Source organism: Echinococcus granulosus (assembly GCF_000524195.1).
Source record: "Echinococcus granulosus chromosome Unknown EG_S00004, whole genome shotgun sequence".
NCBI lineage: Eukaryota > Metazoa > Platyhelminthes > Cestoda > Cyclophyllidea > Taeniidae > Echinococcus > Echinococcus granulosus.
Window position 1 is genome coordinate 2355315 of NW_020170384.1, and position 13402 is coordinate 2368716.

General features: G+C 42.3%; 2 protein-coding genes across 2 annotated transcripts; one reads left to right on the forward strand and one right to left on the reverse strand. All coding sequences in view use genetic code 11, as the record gives it.

Annotated features, from left to right (window-relative positions):
• Nucleotides 1-1040: 1040 nt before the first annotated feature.
• Nucleotides 1041-8932, reverse strand: EGR_01217 (hypothetical protein; the record flags this gene model as incomplete). Its single annotated transcript, XM_024490466.1, has 5 exons — nt 1041-1188; nt 2449-2662; nt 4815-5008; nt 7209-7295; nt 8769-8932. 5 exons carry the CDS (start codon nt 8930-8932, stop codon nt 1041-1043), a joined length of 807 nt encoding a protein of 268 aa, XP_024355285.1.
• A 4283-nt stretch (nt 8933-13215) lies between these two features.
• On the forward strand, nt 13216-13402 carry EGR_01218 (hypothetical protein; the record flags this gene model as incomplete). The annotated part of the gene is made up of 2 exons (XM_024490467.1): nt 13216-13308; nt 13358-13402. 2 exons carry the CDS (start codon nt 13216-13218, stop codon nt 13400-13402), a joined length of 138 nt encoding a protein of 45 aa, XP_024355286.1.

Here is a 13402-nt window from a genome sequence, read left to right on the forward strand (position 1 = left end):
GATGAGGAATAGGCTGTGCAAATTGACTTACCACTTAGGGTACCGACACCCACAAGTTGTCTATCTAAACGTCAACATCGTGTATACGCGTGTGTCCTGAGCTACACGTAGGGCAGGTATGACTTTCCTCTGAGTGCGTTTTTGGACAAATTAATGAGCACTTTGGTAAAACCACGCAATATATCACTTCAATCTACTTCAACTTGATAGATTAGAACTTAACTATCACTGAGCGTACTTTACAGTTCAAAATGCAAATGTGTTTTTAAACATTCCGGCGCGTAGCAAACCGATGGCCCTATCAAATATTAAAACAAACCAAAATGTGACTAAAAGTATTTAAAATTCTTCTTTCAGGCAGTAAAGACTGTTGTTTTAAGAAACCCTTAAAATCACTCAAACTTTACATATTTTAATGTGCATCATTTCACACAAAAACGCTTTTTTTGGAGTATACACCGTTCTTATACATCCTCGAATAGCAAATTGGGAAATACATGTCTGGTGAAAAATAGGCCTTTTGATGCGTGCTATGCTATTTCATTAAGTACTCAGGTTGATGGTGTGCTAGGCGTAGACAGAAACTGGTTGATTCCTAGGGTGGAACAATTGTCAGGATGAATTGATAAATCTGCCTAGACCAACTAAAAATAGCGTTTTTTATATGATAGGTGAAAGGTGATGCGACTTTTCACCTCAATCATAAAGCATAACTTTCCTCAAATATATATTTTCTAGACACTATTCGCTTGGATGGAATATGGGTATTGTACGAACAATGTCATATGCACATGAAGAGTGAGTTTTGACTTCACTCGCTTTAAGGGGGAATTTAAGGTGTCATTTAGTCACTGCCTTGTCCTTACCTGACAGGTGATACCACAGTCTCTATACTACAATACTTAATTCGTAAATAAAAGGTATGAAGACTCGAAGTGCTCCACATATGACCACATTAAGGTCTCACGGTTATACGTGATGACAAAAACATATTCGCCAAGATTCTTCTTGTCCGCCACTTAAGGTCTATGGATATAATGTTAAACTGGTAGCTTTGTCATACCCGGGTAGTTACAATCAGTAATGTAATAACCTAAAATTATCTCAGGCATAAATTTCCATTCTGCATTGACTTTCAATGTCATTTTATAGTATGCATCTATACGTGCTAAATGCGAGGACATAGGACTGATTGCACAAAAACTGCACAATGCATATAAATCCGCTTCTGAAAGGCATCGTGTTAGCTGTCATATACCGGAGGGCTTAGTGTAGTAGGCCACAGTGGGACATCTTTCACGCCTGCCAAGGGATTCATAAATCCCTGATGTCCAGTTGCAAACGGGAATTCGGTCTTAAAGGGTCTTAGCCAGTGACAGGTCTGGACAAATGTCAAACGCGTGTGTTTGTCCAGATGGATGATGACGAGGAGAGGGTTGTCAAGAGCTACAGTACTTTACAACAAGAATAGAAGGCGTGGTCATTGGACTGTCTAATATGGGGGGGGGGGGGGGGGAGGGGTAATAATCATGAATGCTCCCCCTTTAAAGATCTCCTATAGATGGGCTGGTAGGTTAAGAGGATCAGTGTTAATTTGAAGAACAAATAAAATTACCAGATAAATTAGTTTTAAATTACCTAATTGTTCTACTTTATCACCTTTCAGAGAAATGGTAAAACTGAGCAGTTGCGTTCTACCGTCTATCAAATCCATTTTCTTTTATTAGTGCCCGAAGGACTGGTTAAAAAAAAGTTTTTAAGAACACTCCACAGGTCCTTTTGTAAAGTGCCCAACACATGCAACCGCAGTACGCAGTACGCCTATTCCTATGTATGCGGTACACCAGTTGCCAAAGCCACTTTATCATGCCTCCTCTCCTCGAAGAAAAAGTCTAAGATCTTCCCACCACGAGCATATGGAGGGTTGGGAGGTCATAATGGGCATAAATAGCACACTTGATGCGATCAATGGGGAGGACTCGGCCTCCTTAAACTAGTAAGTCACACATGCTTGAATGCGTCCACTGATATCCCCACGCCTACACACAAAAACCATGCACTCTCCATATGCCACCCATTTACTTGAAAATGCTAGCATTGAAGTACCCCAATAGTTGTCAATTAACCAATCCACTCACTATACCCCTCTGATAAATGGACTGTGTGGGTGCATGTCTTTATAGAACAAGGACATGTTGGCGGGGCGGGGACTGTCGATGTGAGCCCCATGTCAGGGTCTAACAAATCTCCTTATGGTACAAGGACTCTTTATCTAGGGGGTGGGGGCGATGCACCACTTAACCAACAAACGTCCACTTTCAAAGATACCAGGAGTAGTTTCCATTAGAAAGAACCTTCTTTTTATACCTTTTTTACCTTTCCTCCCTTCCCTCGTATAGATGACATTGTGAGCCCTCAGCCCAATCGGTGTAATGCATGACACTTTACAAAGATTTCATGTAAAATTTTTCCGACAGGCCGCGTGAGCTTTGATGGCCTTGATTGAATACAACATGGAATCTAGTTAAAGCACATAATTTTTTATCAAACACAATGCGCAAAACTGGAACTACACATTCTATGCCTGTTTCACCCTTCACATGTCTTCCACTGTCTTTGCCTCTCCAACCCTGGAAGATTCCCAACAACAGAGCCAGACATGCTGTAGTAATGTTATAAAAACAGCATTTGTTTTGCGTTAAGCCAGAACCGGAGCAGCGCTTGTTACTGTTTCTCCACCTCCTCCTCCTGTTGTTGTTGTTGCGCTCTTTCTTGTTTCATGTTTCTCCATCGCGCTCTTTCTTTCGCTTGACAAGAAGAAAACGGTTTTATAAACACACGCATGTCTGCATTGCTGCAAAATTTTACACTCCCCTGCTTTCGCACACAACCACAGCCGTAGATAGACTTCTAATGGACATTCATTAGACCTTGGTTGCGAATTTTTGTGGAACCATGCTGGACCAAATTAGAGAGGAGGTGGGAGGCGGAGAAGACGGGGGAGAAGAATGAGAGTAACACGGCACTGACAACCGCCTACTAATGAACCTGCAGACATTTTCTTGAAAATCCGCTGTTCTTGCCTATTCATCCAATCTTCCTCTTTGACTAGCAGCCATATGCATGTATGTTCTAGCTGATTTGGAAGGATTAATCGCTTTTAAGGATAGTTCAAGGATTATAAAAGCCACAGACTAAATAAATGGATTTCTAACAGGTGGATCATCGCCGCTATTTGACAAGGTTAAGTATCTAAGAGCACTCAACTTCCACTGACATGTCCTACTTTGAACTGCTTACAAGACTATAGGTAAACGAAAACCAACAGTGTTTACGGGTAATCAAACAGGAATAAACGCCAACCTTTAATAAAGAACACCTAGTGATGTTGATGTGGATGAGAGTTTGTAGTCAAAGCGACGCACTTCTCACACCCGCCATGCTTGTGATTTCAGTCAAGTGCAGAACGTGCTTCACAGTGGCAAAGGCGTGGACCCCCAACTACTGAACTTGTTATTTATTTCTGCTATATTTTACAGGATTCCACGAGCAACTTGCAGAGAGAGCTGGGTAGTATGAAGCAGCGGAGTGGATGGAAGAGGGTCGGGCAAGTAGATTAATGCGTACCTACCTGTCTTCATTAAAAGATACCCTTTCACACGTTATGAGGCATTATTGTGTAAACACGTCAACCCGTAGAATCAGCCACCCATCTCCACTCGATGTGCGTGTGAAAGGCTTTTCATTAATAAACACAAGTCTTGGGGCAGTGTTCATTATTTCATCGCGACATGAAATTGGCTCATTAGAAAACAGCGCGAGAGCTGCTTTTAGCAAAAATGGTCCTTCCACTTCCTGACGACTTAAATCAGATGAAGAGGAAGTGCAGGGACACTTCACTTTCTTGAATTTGGCTGCTGTCTATTTGTGCTTCTACAAGTCGGCCATTACTAACAACATCCGACCAACAGCTGGATGTCCTACAATTAAAGATTCTACTACATTGACTTAAGTTTGCACCATTAGAAATATAAATATAGGCGGATCTTTCGGTCATAAATTAAAGCAACATAAATCATTGGGCTGATTTTCTTACATATAAACAAGATGTAGCATCCCAAGACCTCTTTAAAGATGAACAGAAGGGCTAGGGAGAGGACGCAAGCATGGCTTAGCGACCATGCCGCTAAGAGGAAGTACAGTGGTCATGCCCTTCAGTGTCCGCGTAACCTAAACGAATAATTGTAGTATTACGCTGACCCTTTCGCCTTTCAAGCGTCAGCTCTGACCCTCACCTTGGACAACCTTTAGCGTGGTCAGTGCTGTAGGAATAACACCCAACAATCAACCGCACTAACCATTCCAATCGCGTGCAACAAAGACGATACCCGACTACATTGTACCCATTTCTCTTGGAAATTCCACTGGATCTGGAGCTTTTTCCTATTTGGGTAATGTATCGAGGCATGAGTGAGTGTGCAGACCATCACGTATGTATGCTCATTGCAAGTGGTAGAAAACTGGCCTAAAAGCAGCGTCATTTAATAAAGGACGGTGTTTTAACATAGTTCATTTGGGATAAGGTTTCACGTCTATTTCTCTCTGTCACTTTGTTTTCACTTCAGCACTGCTCAGCCATATCTACCGGAATTCTATCTAGGCGGTAGAGAGGCGGCCGGGGGAAAGGTGTCGCAGGTTCACTTGAGTGTTATCTTTGTAGAGATACGGTAGGCAGCTCCGTAACGAACTTCTCCAGATAGTACATGACCACGGCAATTGTCGCTTTCGTTGTTAATAGCCTTCCCGCAGAACACGGGATTGAAGTAGTTGCCAAAGGTGGGCATCAATTTCAACTCTTCTGTTAGGAGTGGTTACAGATACTCTCATCACCGGCATGTGCTCTTCTTCCTTCACGCCAAAGTTTAGCATTCGGAAATGAAGACCAAAATTGTTGTTCTTTAAGATCGGATCCGCTTTCAGTGCCACAAATGTACCACTAAAGACTTCACTGAAGAAGAAAAAAGACACAATACCTGAGCAGAATGCAAGTAAATGTAGAGAAGGGCTGGGGGCTACTGGCACGGTCCGAAGGCCATACCACTAAATGGAAGTCCAATGGCCCGCGTAACCAAAGAGAAGAGTTGGACAGACAATCAAAGTATTATAAAGTCTTTGATGAGAGTAATATAAAACCGATTTTAATAGAAGCAATTTCCTAAAGCTCTACAATCCTGGAGGTTTATTATTCACTGTTATTTGATTATCTTTTTATGGATGGATAGAATTCTTTACCGCAAGAAGGTACGGGATAGAGGACAAAACTTCACACTAAAATGTATAAAATGACTTAAATAAGGTTTTACGTGACTATAAATGGACGCGACAAGACAAATAATTGATCCCCTAGCCTTACATTTTTTAAAGTGGCCCGAAGTGGCACAATTGTCTCTGCCGATGTTTGAAATGCCTTAGACAACACGAACCACAAAGTGTAACGGATTCTGTTCCTACGAAAGGAATTCGCACACAAATGTGCACACACACACACACACACACCTGGTGCCCCATTCAAATTTTAAATGTCGTGGCAGAAAAAAACTTCGTGATTGTACGTGTGTGTGTCGTGAAGGCGCGCCCCGTCTCCTCCCCATTACTCATTTCTCGCGCCTGTACGCGCGCCCGTGCACACACAAACACCCCGGGAGATGTATAAATGGGCTATTTCAACAGCCCAACAGAGTTAACAAGGCTTGATTAATTAGCCAGTGTGGTCTCTTTTTGAGCCTCTGGTGGCCTCCAGCGGGGAGGCGGAAGGCGGAGGAGGCAAAAAAGAGGTGCCCCGAATAACCTTTACCTAATCCGTCGTTTCCGAGTGTACGCGCTTGCAGGCATACCTGCAGCGCTTACTTCACGCCTTAATTTGCCCCTACCCCCTTTGCCTTCAGCACTTTACAAGAGGAAGAGAAGTTGACTGGTGGACACAGCTTTTTGCTGTCCACCCATTTCCCCCCCCCCCCCACCCAAAGTATTTGGGCGCATGCGTGCATATCTCGAATGGTGGGAGATGGCTTTATCTAATTAATAGCCCTGCATTGACCTATCACGTAGCCAAAGCTTACGAACGTGATTACTATAGCTTCAAAACCACCACTTAAAGTAATTATGTATTAGAATACACAGGGCCTTGCAGTTTCCTGTAATTTTTCGCATTAGCCTTTTAGTCCTTCTGTGCGGTTATAATAAGATTATTTCCAAATCCCACCAGTCAAAACGACCACATTCACTGAAATGACTGTAAGATAGGTAAATTCACTTTAAAAAAGTCAACAGCAGTCTCTATTTTGCCTCCCGGATACCAAGGGAGAACATCAAGCAACGTGGAATACACCTCCAAAGATTTGTAACAATAGGACTCGAAACCGCCTCGACCTTCGGCAATGACCCATGCTTGGGTTTCTCATGATGGGTAGATGTGAAGCGTGACCACGTTTGAAGCCATCTACAAAAAATATTAAAGAAATTTGTAGGAATAGTGCGCATTATTAGCTTGGTCTTAAGACCTGATGCCTTTCAATGTTGCAAGGAACTGAGAGAAACCCAGGCGGAAGACAAGACCGGATTAGAATGATAACACAGGAGAAACAAGGGGTAGAGACAGGACGTGGTTTTAGAATTTTATTATTTCCTATGCATTTTAATCAGCGGTCCTGCTTCAGGCACATGTTTGATTGATTCAAGGTGAGTCCACTGTAGAACAGATCCAGAGAATAATCAGGTCTAAAAGAACTTAAAAGTATTATTATTCCAAATACCAGTTTTGTTCACTATAAAACACTTTTCACCTTTTCACGGACAGGAATGCTTTACGAATTACTTTTGCAAGTGGGTACTAATGATTCCGATTTGGGCCTCCTCTATACCAGCATAACTGACAGGCAAGTGGAGACATAGAAACCCACATGGAGTAAGCCGAAACAGCACTAAACGGCTCTGCATTGTTCTTGCACCGGGTTGCGCAGAGGGCGGTGAATGCATCTAACATCTCGTTCAGCTAGAAGTGGGTTCGTTTAGTGGAAGTGGACTTCCCCAACTGTCACTCCAGCCCAGAGTGGTAATTTTTTGTGCTTCTCTGAAATGGAGGGTATGAATAAAAGAGGCTTTCAAAAAACTATTCACTGAAACCAAAAACTACCCTCCTGGGGCTCCACTCCCTTCCAAATCCGCAATCATTCAGTACAGGTGAGGAGATTCGAGCTATTTGCTGCGTGTACTCCTGTTCTGCAGGCTTTCCAGTTCTTAAATAAAAGAATGGATATATGCGTATAGATATTTTTGACAGAATGTGACTTAAAGTTGGGACAGTTTAGGACATGAATTTATGCGCACACACATCCACATGGATGCATGCCTGCCTGCCTGCCTGCATGCATGCATATTCAAATGCGGTGACAGTTGCTGTCCCCTCATTTTACGCGTTTATTCAACCTCACCATCCACAGTGAAGTGGAAGAGGTGGGGGGCAACCGGGGGGAGGGGGAGGTTGGGCAGGCGAAGAAGGGGAGTGGTAGATTTAGCCGCTGAAAATGTGTTTTTTTTTTTTATCTCCCTCTGTCCCCTTCCCTTATCGTCGTAGCATTCGCAGAATGACATTTGGGCCTGTGGTTCGTTCACCTGGGTCAATGAAATGGTGTGACAGCTGATAAAACCGTGGCCTATGAATTCTGCATTTATGACAGGAAGAAATGGGTTATTGTTTCACGTGCTACAATGCCATAAGGTCATACATTTTATGGACCCGAGAACATCTGTTTTCGAAACTTGAGAGACACAGCTCATGACTTCTTCGAGAAATCATCGTCAACTATGGATTGGTACTCCACCAGGATCGCAGAGGAAGATCTACCACCTCATTTTAGGTGCTTTGTTATTCTGTGACATTGCCGCCAAATCCGTTAAACAGGTTGATGGTGCCACTGAATAACTAATGAATGTACCTGTTTTTGGAACAAGATCATCCTACAATCTCCTGGGTATAAGCGTCACATATTTGTGACACTGGGCGCATGTAAGCGGATGTGACTCTGGGAATGACGTTGCAAGAACTAACAAAAGGCATGTTTGATCAAGTGGGATTAAAAAAAGGTAAGCAGCGTTAAAAGGTAAATAATGTTAATTTCTCAAAAATAGCTAAAAAGTTACCTTTTCCAAGGTGGTATGAGAAATATTTGCGGGGGCTGACAAGAGGGTAAGGAAAAATTTTGCAGAATTAGGTGGAAATGATGAACATAATTAAACGCAGTTGATCATTTTGAGTTTAGAAAAGTTTGACAAACTGAGAGCATCAAAACAATCATAATTCGAAGGTGAGATTGCAGCAGCAGTCATCTATCCCGCTGAGGTCAGCTACCATCCCACAAAATTTTCTCTCCAAATTCTTTTCCCACGGACCCGTATTTTCAGCAAAAAAGGAGGGCGAGTGAGTAGATTACAGCTGACAACAGGATATCGTCTGGCGCCAGCGATCACTGGCCTTACCTGTATAGGTATACCTATGCGGTAGGAGATGTTATCACCTCCCCAGAGGGCAGGGAGTACAAATTGAATCATGCCGTGCATGTGGACTCCCGCTTACGTGTTTGGAACGCCCGATTTTGCTTGTTTGTCTCAACAAGAAAGCAGCAAGTGGGGAGAAACAGAAGGGGGGGGGGGAGAACGAGAGGTCTGTTTTTGCCCACAACAAGTTGATCAGATAAGTGGCCATTACTAACTGCGCCTGGAGCCTTTCAGTTGGAAAACTGGTAGTGGCAGTGGTGCTAGAGGAAGAGAAGAAAAACAAATCTTCGTAGCCTTCCTTTTCTTTCTCCTTCACCTCTTCCTCCTCGTCTTCGTCTTCTAATTCTTCACCTTCTTTAATTTTAGGCGGTACTACCATTTTTTACCACAAGAGAAAACTAGAAACAACAAGCATATGATAAGAGAAGTTTAATTTGAAATCTCATAATTGATGACGATTGGAGGAATTTTAACAAATAGGAAGTAATAATAAGCGCCAAAGATAATACTTATGTATTTTTTTTCTTTAAAACCCTATTTCAGTTTTCTAGATAACAGCACCCTTCTTTTTTTAATAAAAACCATAAAGATAAGAGAAGCCTTGCCTAAATTAGATTTCGAACACTGAATTTTTAGTCTGCACTTTAAATTCATCTCCAGAAATTCACTTTACTTTCTTAATTAAGCCTAGAACTGGAAAGGTACTACGTATAGAAAGTGGGATGATTGATCGTTTCCTTTTTTAACTGATAGGATAACTTTTTGGTGAGTTTTCTTAGAAATGTCATTTTCACAGCTGACAAATAACTCCAAGTTTGACTATTTTTATGTCTGGATTCACTCTTCCAGTAAAATATAGGACTGGTAAGTATCGGAGAAGGTACATCTGGGGATCGCCTCGGCATAAAATTTTAGGGCATGGAGGGGTTAAATTTTCAGTTGGACGGCTGAAGAGGTGAGCCGGCGGGTGGACAGCGTCTCGCAAACAATGTCACCAGTTTCATGTTTAATAGGCCCTGCTAGAAGACACCTTCGCGCTGTCCTCATTCCCACAAAGCCACAGAGAGGGAGAGAGATAGAGAGGAAGAAAGTAGGACCAATTTTCTTAAGATACGACATCCTTCTTTTCCCCACTCACCCCACCTATAGACCAGAGAGGTAAAAGAGAGGTAAGGTGAGCCGGTTCGACGCTACAATTCTCGTCTCGGGTGTGGGAATGTGGACCACCCGTCACGGAGGCACGCGGTGTGCAAGCGCCTTTGTTAAGTTACAGTTGACACGAGGCTTAGAGGGCAGTCTTCTTCATCACCTCCTGCCCTGTATTTGAGATGACAAATTGTGGGGTTTTGACTTGAGCAGCTAGTTCTCGTGACTGCTCGTCTGTGTGTGCGTCGCACATGCCACCAAAAAGTTATTTGGTGGTTCCCGAATCGAGCTCCACAACTTTGCAGTGGAAATCAAAGCAGCTTAATCAAGAGTGGAGTGAAATCACCCTTTCGCATTCGTTTTTTAAATCTTGGATTCGACCTATTGGTAAATTTCAATCAGTGGTTCCATAAGTTTAATGTGTTCTCAATGTCCTATGCACACTCAATTTCCGAGCCCTAGAGGAACACCAACCACTATAATTTTAAATGCCTTATGACATCAGTTTTCATCACATTTGTTGACAAATTCATCTGCTCTCGATTATAGCCAAAAAGTGTAATAATTATTCTACCGAGAAGATCCAACGTCTATTTTAATGTTTTAACTGAACCGCTGATCAAACGACTTGAAAACTGGATTGTCACGTTTACGTGCCATTGGTTGGGAACTTGTTGAAAGGATAGTTATGCAAGTCGTGCTTCCCTTAACGAGAAGGCAAAAATGAAGTTTTAATGTTTATTTTCTCCTCCTCGGAAACTGACTCTTAGGGAAACATTTGATAGAGCTTGGAGTACCTGTTAGTGCCATAGGTGTTAAAACATTATCAGATCTTCCTGCCTAAGTAACCTTATTCCACTACATGTGGCAAAAAGATCATCTATAAAATGTCGAGTGTTCTTGCAAATAAAACTAAAACAAAATAGAAGAAATTTTTGGGCCTTGAAACCACTTAGCTTTTGGTACTTCGGCAGGGCGGCGTGGCCTCTGGGTCATGCCAGTAGGCCCCAAAGTCTTTCTCTGCGTCTATGATACATATTTCCCCTAGTATTATGTCTTCTTCCATCTTTAAGAAAGACCTAGAGCACTATTATGGTGGCAGCGGAAATTAAACCCTAATGCTAAGGGAAAACTACCCCAATTTTCATTATTGAGTGGTCATCCTTAGAGCAACGGAAGAAGGGCATCTGTTGCAGATGGGAGAATCTGTAACGATCCATAGCAGATTGTTTAAAATGAAGTTCACATCCGGCAACCACTCCGACCTTGCATACTGAAGGAATGTTATTATCAACTAAAGCGAAGCAAGCAGTAGCCATTAAACCATCTAGAAAAGTTCGTTATGGGTCTAAGTAAACCCACGATATTTCCCTCTCCTCTCAACTATCTTAATGGAACCCAGATCGACAAGCGGATAGAGAGCCCTGAGATAAGAATAAATTGATAAGGAGGAACCTTATCCCTGTAGAGCTACTTCAACCCTCATCCTTTATTAGAGGGCCCTGCTTTTGGGTCAGTGTTCTCACAACCACTGAGAGACATACGAGATGTACAGATGTGCTCTCAATGCAGTTTTCAAACAGGACAAAACTCTAAATCATGTGGAACTGCCAAGCGAAATCAATGACGATCCATTCAGGTAAAGTCTCAGTTGCATACGAATTCGATGAATGGTGAGGTTGGTTCGTGGATGCTTTCTCACTGTCTCGACTACTTTTTAGTAGGCAACCCGGGATGTCGACAAAAAGCAGCGTCGGGGATGATGCTTTAAGGAGAATAAGGGCTATATAATTCCTCGCTTTAGTTACGCAGACACTGAAGGCCCTGCGATTGTGCTTCCTCTGGGCAGCCTGACCTCCAGGTTAGGGCAGTGGCCTCAATCGCATCTGCATGTCGGCAATACATATTCATTCAAGTATCATGTCTTCTTACGTCTTCGAGAAAGCCTTGACATTATGTGCTATACCTTAAAAAGGTGGCTTGTTCTAAAAGAAATTCAATGGCATTTTAAAATTCTTTAGTCAAAATAAATTCGCTGCTAAAAAACCTCGCTTGGAAATAATTGGTTCTAATTTTCCATGAAAATGTTTCCATGAGGTATCCTACAATCTCGCTACCCAACTATAATGCAGACAGAAGTAGGATCTTACTGTTTTACATTCTTACCGCCACCTATTTACTTGACAAAATAAAGTTCTAGTTTGGCGAAATTCTGGCAAACAAAGATGGGTTGGATAACGGCGAACACATCGCAAAAGGACTGCATAAGTTTCCATTGTTTTAGATCAATTTTACTTCATGGGAAATTCACATTTTGTAAACCAAAAGTGCAGCTAATTACAGTATCCTAGGGCCAATTCGGCCTGAAATTTCCCAAACCACTGACAAACATACCGGTGCCTGTGTGAATATTTGTGACAAATGCGACGGCACCAACGGCATTCGCCGAGTAATCTCCCGTGACAAATCTGGGATACTTGATTTGGTATCACTGTTTTTGGGAAAAATCAAACACAAATGGCAAGGCCAGATTTGCTTAGACAAAATAGACACTCCTATCACACCAATTAACTGAAAGTGAGGATCTTTGGATGTGACGGTTACAAGTACTCCGTAATTTGGCGGCATGGTTGTGAAGATTTAAGTTACTCTATCTGATCCAAGGCGCTATCACGTTAATTTTCACTAGGGAAACTTAAGAAGGTCAGCGACATGAGACCCCTCTGAGTACGAATTAAGATATAGTACGGGAACGGAATGTGGAGCCAAAGTAGAAAGGGGTTGGGGCTACCTGCATAGCTCGGACGACATGCCGCCTGGCAAACATACATTGGCGAAGCCCCTAAGTGGCCCTTTACCAAAAGCTAGAGCTAAGCAATTACATTCTAAATGAAAAATTAACGCTAAATAAGTAAAAAGACACTAATTATTTTAGTTTTTATATCATACATTGATACTGTAGCGATGGATACACCCTAAAAAGGCCTTGTTCTGGATTCTGGACCGGTGAATTGCATTCCTCCAGCTGGAAAGCGGAAGGTTCGATCGCGCAAAACCACGCTAATGGGGATATTTGCCATTATAGTTGAGGTATAAATCAGTGTCACTGTGGCCATTGGATCTTCTCCTCAATTTAGGGCTAAGAAATTATGTTCTACCTCTTCCTCCCCTCCCCCCCTTGACCAGCCCGTGAACCACCACCGGATTTTCCAGTACAGGAACAAAGATAAAATATTGGAGCCAGTTGCAGTGGCCTCTACTAAAGCGTTCTAGAGGCTGCCTTAATTAAACATTCACAAAGTACATCAGTCAGTCCTTAGAAAAAATTGTGAGAAATATCGCCCATATATACCATACTCTTTTAAAATGTCAACTTTCGCAGTGACCAATTTGCGAACTAAAATAGAGTTCTATACTTCTCAACGCTTATTCATCAAAAAGATACTTGTTAAAGTAAAACTATAATGTACTGCTTCCTTTACAAATTGACAAACTTATTTGTGAGACAGAACGTTCATGGCTTCCAATCGGTCACATCGAACTGTCATGCCTATTAGCGTGAGAGACGCGGAGGGCCAAGGTCTTAAGACCAAAGGTCAGAGTAATAAGGTAGATCAAGGCACCTACTTCATATGCAACCTTATTATCTCCTCCTCAGAAAGCCATTGTATCCGCACACTCCATGGTCTCCCGAATAACTTAA